At 38.0% G+C, this 9234-nt stretch overlaps 1 protein-coding gene and 1 non-coding gene across 4 annotated transcripts; both read right to left on the bottom strand.

Annotated features, from left to right (window-relative positions):
• Nucleotides 4458-8160, bottom strand: LOC107644417 (cell division protein FtsY homolog, chloroplastic). Of its 3 annotated transcripts, none has more exons than XM_021102980.1 (12): nucleotides 7746-8159; nucleotides 7509-7613; nucleotides 7295-7368; nucleotides 7133-7191; nucleotides 6786-6823; nucleotides 6569-6689; nucleotides 6330-6398; nucleotides 6153-6235; nucleotides 5734-5802; nucleotides 5423-5485; nucleotides 5165-5303; nucleotides 4458-4767 (listed from the first exon to the last, which is right to left on the bottom strand). In XM_021102980.1, exons 1-11 carry the CDS (start codon nucleotides 8070-8072, stop codon nucleotides 5190-5192), a joined length of 1122 nt encoding a protein of 373 aa, XP_020958639.1. In that variant the 5' UTR covers nucleotides 8073-8159; the 3' UTR covers nucleotides 4458-4767; nucleotides 5165-5189. The 3 variants fall into 3 exon arrangements, with proteins under 3 accessions (XP_020958639.1, XP_020958640.1, XP_016203756.1); XM_021102981.1 differs by having other exon boundaries at nucleotides 4459-4754; nucleotides 7746-8160; XM_016348270.2 differs by having other exon boundaries at nucleotides 4459-4751.
• TRNAG-GCC lies at nucleotides 8538-8608 on the bottom strand. The gene has a single exon. It is a non-coding gene; the product is annotated as a tRNA-Gly (tRNA).

The raw sequence follows: 9234 nt of genomic DNA, 5'->3' as shown, positions 1-9234 counted from the left end.
GTTATAATTTTGTTTCCCACAAAATAAAATTATATATATATTAAATTTATATAACATAATTTATCATTGTGTTTATATTTAATATTATAATTTTGTTTCACACAAAATAAAATTTATTTAAATTTTAATATTATATACATAATATATATTTAATATTATTTTTTTTAAGATTCTAATATATCTTTTTTTTCTGAATTTAGTACATGAATTTTTAATTTATTTTTCATGTATTATTTATTTTAATTCTAAAGCCTAGTAACTTTTTTTTGTACAGACATAGTGCTTTTAATATTTATTATTTTTTTTATTTTGGACTTCAGTCCAATATCTGAATCTTATAAAAAAATCTAAAATTTATAAAAAAACTAGTTAACCTGATTAATAGGTTATCTTTTTAAATCTAGACCATTCAAATAAAATATAATAAATGAAGAGTTTAGATTTAACGAATTAATAAGGTGTGCAGCACTTCAAACTTAGTAAGGAGCGTTTAAGGATGAGCCTTATAAGTCATTGTAAGATAATAAAAAAAGCTAAGAAGGAAAGAGATGCATAACTTGTAATAATAATTCTCAATATGGACTGATTCAATTTCATCTTTTAATTATATTATATTAGAAAAAAGGATAATGCTACATGTATATCAAAATTAGCTACTAAAATCAGTCACTCGTATAAAATACATGTTGGAATATAAATACACATTAAAAATAAATTAAATCACACATGTATTTATATACGAATATATTGGTGACTGATTTTAGTGACTAATTTTAGCGTACAAATAGCGTTTTTGTAGAAAAAAAGGTTATGAAACTTTTAACAAAATATAAAACTAACAAACATAAATCATATAAAAAATTAATCATTATATTATATATTGTTCCGGGCCGGCCCGGCTGGGTCATTGTCCGACCCGACCCGATTAGCCGACCTAGCGGACCCCACGCCCGGATTTTGACCCGGGCACCTACCTCCTGATAGCCAGCTATGCGACAGCTGGGAGAGGAAGCTTCTAGGAAAGAGACCTCTCCTGTGGGACCCACCCTACTGACAGTGTATATATGGGGAGGGCCCTACCCCTCCCCCACGGTACGTCACTACCACCTTTACTCTCACTGCCATCTGTACCATTTTTGACTTGAGCGTCGGAGTGTCATTGCAGGTGGCACCTCCCTCACACCGCAGAAGCTCGGGAGGTCGTTACCCTTACGACTCGCTCACCAGACGCAGATCCAGGCCGATTCCCACCATCTCACCCGGAGAATATCTCCGACCCGTCCGGCACACGAAGCCCCGAACATTGGCACCGTCTGTAGAAACTGGCCTGAATGGACTTTCTGTTGGGTCCTGTGGAGGCGGATGACAGAGGCGAACCACGCGGGGGAGAGATGGCTCCCCGAACCGGTAGGGTGGCCTCTGTGGCTTCCTCCCGCGAACGTACAAGGTCCCCCCCGCGATGACCCGAGCTACTCTCGCGCTCTCAGGAGAGGCGCCCCTTTGGAGGAACAGGCAGTGACAACACCAGAATAATGCAGGAGCTGCGTCACAGGGTGCAGAACCTAGAACGCGAGCTAGCAAGCCGGGAGCGCTACCAACCAGCTCCTGGACAAGATCACTCCCGATCTCCTCAAAGGAGAGGAAGAAGCCCCCGAAGAAGTCATTCCAGACGCACCCCGAACCCCCGATCAGAATCAGAAAGCCAAGAGGAAAGCAGGGAGTTGCCAAGAAGACGGTGAGATCCCCTAATTTACATCCGACCTTCGACGAGACAAACCGCGGAGGAGAACCACGAAGATAGTAGAGAAAGACCAAGGAGAATGCGACGTCCCATAATCATGGGGGCAACCCCTTTCCATCATTCTATCCTCGAGGTTCGGCTACCGAAGCACTTCGATAAGCCAACGGACATGAGGTATGACGGGACCCAAGACCCCCAGGAACATCTAATGGCCTTCGAGGCCAGGATGAATTTGGAAGGGGTAGGTGATGAAGTGAGATGTCGTGCCTTCCCTATGACCTTGACGGGCCCGGAAATACGTTGGTTCAACGCCCTCCCCCAAGGCTCCATGATGACCTTTGCAGACATCACCCATGCCTTCCTAGCTCAGCTTACCGCCTTACCACACGTATGATAAAGCGAAGCACCCGATCAACTTGCTTGGGGTGACGCAAAGAAGCGGCAAACCGACCAGGAAGTACCTAGATAGGTTCAATGATGAGTGCTTGGAGATTGACGGTATGACCAACTCGGTGGCCAGTTTATGCTTGACGAACGGGTTGCTGAACGAGGATTTCAAGAAACACCTTACCACCAAGCCCGTATGGACAATGCAAGAAACAAAAAATGTGGCTAGGGAGTACATCAACGACGAAGAGGTTAGCTAGGTCATGGCAGCCAACAAGCGGCAGCCCACCTATAACCATGCTCGTCAGCCCGGTAACAGGGAAAGGCCTAGGGAGCACTCCAAGGACGGAGCTCCAGCTAAAACCTTCAAGCTGTTCCTCCGGGTAGGAAAGTTTACCAACTACACCCCCTGGCAGCCCCAATTGTCGAAATCTACCAGCAGATCACCGACAAAGGCATCCTGTCGAAGCCCCGACAACTCAAGGATAGAACTGGAGGGAACAAGAACCTCTACTGTGACTATCACAAGGGCTTCGGCCACAAGACACAAGATTGTTTCGACCTAAAAGATGCTTTGGAACAGGCGATCCGGGAAGGCAAGTTGGCAGAGTTCTTTTACCTCATAAGAAAACCCAAAAGGCGGGATCGTAATTGATCTGGCGATGACAAGAGTCGTGCCGTGAGACAGAGACAAGAACCCGAGGAGGACAATGAGCGCGGCCTCACCATTGTGAACGTTGTAGTCGGGAGAGATGTGGCTCCCAGGTCGAAGTCGGCATGCAGGAAGGATGCCAAAGTCTTGGCAGTGTCATCATCTAATCCCGTGCCTTCCTCCAGGAGGTTCCAGCCAATAGCATTCGGTCCAGAGGACCAATGGTTTGACGACATGCTGGAGAACCCTCCTATGGTGATCACAGCAAGGGTGGGGACTGGTCTGGTCAGGCGAATCCTCGTGGACACCAGAGCCGATTCGAACATCATGTTTCGTAACGTGTTTGATACTCTGGGCCTCCGACTCTCTGCCACTCCAATAGATGTAAGCTCTTTATTTCTTTATTTTTGTATGAGCCTTGCTAGGTGGTCAATAATTTTTTGGACAATATGTAACCAACACTCAAAAAGAGTGCAAAATATAATGATTTGTGTGTGCATGCTTTTTGTCAATCTATGTGTGCAAACTCTGTAATGTGGGTGCAAATTATACTATTCATGTTTGCATGTGTGTATGCAAAATCTGATAGAATGTCAAAAGTTTGGGGTGTTAGTGCCTCTAGAATTTCTGTTTTTGTATTTCATCGACTAACTACCTACCAGGTGACTTGTGGTTCACATTCTGCGCATCCTGAATTGAAAAAACAATTTGGATGCAAGATTTCTAGCGTAAAATTATCAGGAATGGAAAAGAAAATATGCGAACCACCCAGGGTAATTCTTGGCAAATAGTCACTTAAGTCACAACCTCAATGCAATGTTGGGTGTCTTGGTGATGGTGACTTACATTGACATTTGCCATATGCCTCTTAACAGTTCATGTAATGTAACACTTGGATGAAGATCATATAAGCTGCAATGTGCAGTTTAAAGAAACAGCACATTAAATCATGGATTCATCATAATTGCCTAATTACTTTCTGATTGGTGGTTCGACCCTTTGAAATGTAAACGGTTTATGCAGGAAGCAGTGGTAGCTAATGCTTCAGTGGTGAAGAGTGGAAGAAATTTGACTGTAGTTGCACTTGACTTCAAGCTCAAGAAAACTGAAAATTCTGTCTATATTTGTCATTCTACCTACTATAACATGCCAGCTTCTAGTCTATGATTATGAACATATAGCTTTCAGATGCAAGTGGCTCTAGATTCATATTGATTGTCATACCAAAATTCTTAAGATGAATTAGCCTATTCATAATGTTCTACTTCCCTCTGTTAATTCCAATGGGGTTATCCTCTTTTAGTGATAATTTACAAAACAAATATGAAATATTGTCAAACATATGATGTGGCAACCTAGAGTAGTAGTGTATTACACATAAAATTTTGTATTATAAAGTTTTTAACTTTGTTATTAACTGAGATGTAAGCACGTCATTGTAAAGACCATTCTAATCATATCAATAGTTTTTAAAATTTATATTAACTTTTTAAATAAATTTTAAATAACACCCACATCATTCATGTAGTAATATTTTACTTACCATTCAGTAATGTATGAACGTTACCAAAAAGGCAAAAACCAAACCTTTTAGATAATTATTATGGGTAAATTTCCTTTACAAGTGCAAATTTGCATAGATGATGAATTGATGATGGTTGAAACTGAAAAACCTGAGAAATCTAAGCAAGAAAAACATATCATTAATCAAACAGATATATTACAAACAATGGGGCACATGTTTACATGCACATCATATAAACACCTTTGTGTTGTCAAAAACTGAGCCACAGAGAATGAAAAATGTTTCTATACACCCTAACGTGCATCAAAAGCAATATCGTCTCTGCACCACAAAATCATTTACACAGTTTTGTAATGCCTTGATTGCCTTCCCTCTCCTAAGCATGGCTTCACTGCCAGTCTTTCCTATGACCTGGTATTGGCTCTTCATATCCATGCCAAGCTTTTCTGCTAATAAATGATCTTGAAGCAGAACATATACAACAATGGTATGGAAAAGTAAATTGAAATAGCCAATACAAGCAAGAAAATGTCCTACAAGCACAAGGCTACAATTCAAAGTGCTTCTGGTTTAACTAAAATGCTAATATTTCATTTTTCATAGAGTTCTACATTTTCAAGGTAGCATTTTATTACTGTCCATAGAAGAGAAAGAGAAGCTGGGGTAAAAAGTATGTTTGGATAACTGATATAAACAAAAGCTTAAATAGAGATATACAAGAGACATGTCTTGGACAGTTTTTTAGCCATTTTCTGTACTTTCAAAATGCGTGTAATTCCAGTTATACCATGACAAATTTGCAAAAAATTTCAATTTCAATTTTGAAAGGAATGACGAGAACAAATCATAATCCGCATACCATATTAACATAACCTAACATTGGTTTACGAAAAGATGGCATTGACAAAGGCCTCTGCATCAAAGGGTTGAAGGTCTTCTACACGTTCACCAACACCCACAAATTTAACAGGGATTCCAAGCTCATCAACAACACTGACCTGACAACAGATATCAGTGTCTTACAATTTCAACATGATCGCCCCAGCAAAAATAAATAATATTAGATTTGTTGAGCCCTAAAATAGTAGAGATCAGTAAGATGAAATGAAGAGAATACCACACAGCCGCCTCTTGCAGAACCATCCAGCTTGGTCAAAATTAAACCCGTAACACCTACAACCTGCACTTTGGAGGTTTTAGTGTTGAAACAGTTTAGGTAACAACTAACATCGAATTGATTTGGAAATATTAAGGGGCAATAATCACACTACACCCTAAAAAACTAATATGTGATAGACAATTCATTGGGTCACGGTTTGATAAAAGATGTAAGCACGGGAAGGGACAGAATGAAGTTTATTATTCCTATTAGTAGAACTTCGAACTGGTCAGACAAAAATCCAATTCAAAACATAAACTAGTGTTTACCTCATTGAACTCTCTTGCCTGTGGCAGCATATTCAAACCTGTAGTTCCATCCAGAACCAGTAGGATCTCCTGCAGACATCATCAATGCCAACTCAGGTAAGAAAGAAGTTATTGTTAGTGTCAGCCCATGAGGAATTAAAAATGTCAAAAGCGCACAATCTTGTTGAACAGGGATAAAGAAGTCATTTAGATGAACAGATTGTAAGAAAATACAGATATAGAGAGTTTTCGTACATTAACAAAGATTGTAAGTACTATAATGGCTCATCAAATTCTGTCTGGAAGTCTAAAAGCTTACCCCTCAGAGCCTCATATGAATAAAACTTGGGAAATCACTTTCAAATCATAAGTACATCTATCACCAGAAGTAAAATGCGTGTAAAAAGAGCAAAAAGTAACTGCCAAAAACTTGGACTTACATTAGGGGCACCAGCAACGACTTTGCTCACTGCCTTTTTACAAGAAATCAATTCTTCCATTAGGCTGTAATTAGTGTGTAAACCTGACAATTCAAAGTGATCAGCAGCGTTAGTATTACAAACAATAAAGTAGTTCATGAAAATACAAAATAGCTATCTGTAAAATTTCGCACTTACGTCCAGATGTATCGCATAAAACAATATCGAAACCTAGTTCTTTTCCCTTTTTCACAGCTTGTGTAAGCACTGCAAGTAATACAATATAGTAACAACTATAGATATAACAATAAAGACTAAAACAAATTTAATCGAATTTTTTAAAGAATAAAATCAAATAAAGTAAGAAATGAAGTTATGTGAAAAAGAATGAACAGAAGATCTGGTGGTAATTGAGTGAACTCTAACTTCATTTGTACCTGATGATGCTTTGGCTTTCTCTGATTCAGCCCTAACAATCTCACAATCAGTCCTTTCAGCCCATATCTCTAGCTGATCACCAGCAGCTGCTCTAAATGTATCACCAGCAGCCATCAGTATCTGGTTGATTTTTAAAGATACAAACAGAAAACCAGCATTAACCATCATATCCTAAGTAGTCATGGCATAAACCAAACTCAAGTAACATAATCTAACCTTTGCCCCTTCTTTCTTCAGTCTATACGCCAGCTTTCCTGCATGAAAGAGCTGTCATGTTCGCATGCTTTTAAATTTCTAAACTGTTTGCCTCTGCTTCATATCTTAAAAGAATTGGAGTTTTTAAGCACTAGTTACACTATAACAGCATCAACGACCAAACTTTAACCTATTAGTTACTCTATGCCATAAAAGTTTAATATTTTTCCAACCTCACCAAACACAATAAACTTAGATTATAAGTTTGTTCATAGGAGAGAAAGATAAAAGAAAATTGTGTTTCATAGCAATTTTTGGTTTCATTACAAGGCAAATAATAGGGTCAATTTCTTAAGTCTTTTTCTTACCCAGAGATGTTGTCTTTCCACCACCATTAACACCAACTATCATTATTACAGCTGGCTTCCTGAAGATAACAAATTAATCCAATATAAAGCACAAAATTGGCAACTAATAAAAATTGCTGTCTCATAACAATGTCAAAATCAAAAGTTAAATAGCCCTCTCACCTGAATCCAAGTTGAAGTTCAGTTTTACTCACCTTAGTCGTCAACAAATCCAAGACATTCTGTTTCAGTGCTTCCTAAAGCCATTCAAATCCATGCATAACATATTTCATGTCACAAAATTTGAAATTCCCTGGTATATTAAGTAATATAGATAAAATGATCAAAGTGCAAGGATTTTCTTCTATCAGAGTGTGTGTGCTGATTGAAATGATACCTTTATCTCAGTGCCTGATTTGAGCTTCCCTGACAATATATCCTCACGCAAATTCTCCACTATCTTAATAGTGATTTTTGGTCCAAAATCAGACACCAAAAGAGCCTGAACACAAAATGAACACATCAAATCATAAACTTAAATAGTAAATAATAAAAAACCATTTTCTTTTTCAAATAACATTACATTACGCATTTTATTATTTTAGGAGCTTTTCAATTTCGTAAGAAGCTAAACCTCTTCGAGCTCGTCGAGTACTCGATCGGTGTCGGAGAGATTCCAATAGAGAAGAAGCTCGTCGATGACGGCGAGGTTTTTCCGCGTCTTCGTGAACCCGCCGGAGAATATCTTCTCAACGTCGCTCTTCGCCTTCTCCTTTATTAGCCTCCCAAGCTTCGTGAAGAATCCGGTTTGACCAGCCATACACCTGAACCGCCCACCCGAATCGGGAACCGAACCGAGTTTCCCGGTACGGAAGAACGCGAATTGCGGTTGAGAATTATAAAAAGGTCTCGAGATTACTGAAGAGTAAGAAGCGCACATCGAAGAAGAAGAAGAAGCCATTTTTTTCCCTTCTTCACAGCGTTTCACTTCACTGAACCCAAACAAGTAACAAGAAAAAAGATAAAGTTAAACGGCGTCGTTTCAGTTTATTTTAGAGTGAATAAACTAATCACAACGAAATTATTTGGCACATGAAATAACGCACGCAGGTACTTGTTGGTAGATTTGTCTCTCGAATGTGGATAATTACTTATATATATAAATATAGTACTCTTGAAGAATTAGTAAGTTAGAGGTAGTTACAACCAAATGTATTGCAAGCGAACTTGTATTATTCCGAGAAATTCATCATGTAATAAAATATTTAGAGAAAATATTCATTTAAACAACATGTATGGAGAACCTTTTCAAAATAGTAAAAAAGACAAGAGCTCAGACGGCACTTGAGTTCATCCATTAGGATCAGAACGTGAAGGACCCTATCCAACACAGAGTTTGGATTACATCACCGCTCTCAACACACATTGCACCAGCCGGGAATCGAACCCGGGTCTGTACCGTGGCAGGGTACTATTCTACCACTAGACCACTGGTGCTTTGATGAAATTTGGTTAATCGGTTTTTAATTTCTATAAGGACAACTTTCTTACCACTTCTCTTATCCCACAAACATATACACACAATCTCTTGTGAATTTAGGAGTGCAGCTGCAACTTTTTTTAGATGATTTAATGCGTTAAAAACCACAAACATATACACACACAATCTCTTGTGAATTTAGGAGTGCAGATGCAGCTTTTTTTAGATGATTTAATTAGAATCGAAATGATTTAATGCGTTCAAAATTTTAAAAATATATTTTCATTCTTTAGATATATTAATATAAAAGAGAACGGTTTAAAAATAATTTGGGAGAAGTTTGTGTTTGGCCCACAAAAAATAGTTTGAGATCCAAATAATTTTAAAAGTTCAAAATTTTTCATATGTCAAATTCAAGCTTATGAAAATAGTTTGATAGGCCATTTTGAAAAATGTATCTTCTCAATTTTTTTTAACAATTAAAAAAATAAAATGTGATCTCTCACCATTAATTTTATAAATAAAACTAAAAATAAATATAAAAAAAAAGAACAATGAAGGGTTAAAGATCACACTTTACACTCTTAATTTTTTTTAACCATTGAGAAGGTCCATTTTCACCATTTTAGACCAATAAATATAT

This window comes from Arachis ipaensis, chromosome B05, assembly GCF_000816755.2.
Source record: "Arachis ipaensis cultivar K30076 chromosome B05, Araip1.1, whole genome shotgun sequence".
Classification (NCBI taxonomy): domain Eukaryota; kingdom Viridiplantae; phylum Streptophyta; class Magnoliopsida; order Fabales; family Fabaceae; genus Arachis; species Arachis ipaensis.
Note: the sequence above shows the minus strand (reverse complement) of the source record. Positions and strands in the feature narration are given on the sequence as shown.

Coding starts and splice junctions, on each gene's coding strand:
- LOC107644417 (XM_021102981.1), bottom strand. CDS start 8,072: ATGGCTTCTTCTTCTTCTTCGATGTGCGCTTCTTACTCTTCAGTAATC. Junction 6,824..7,132: donor TGGAAAGACAACATCTCTGG/GTAAGAAAAAGA, acceptor TCTTTCATGCAG/GAAAGCTGGCGTATAGACTG. Junction 6,399..6,568: donor GAAAGCCAAAGCATCATCAG/GTACAAATGAAG, acceptor TATTACTTGCAG/TGCTTACACAAGCTGTGAAA.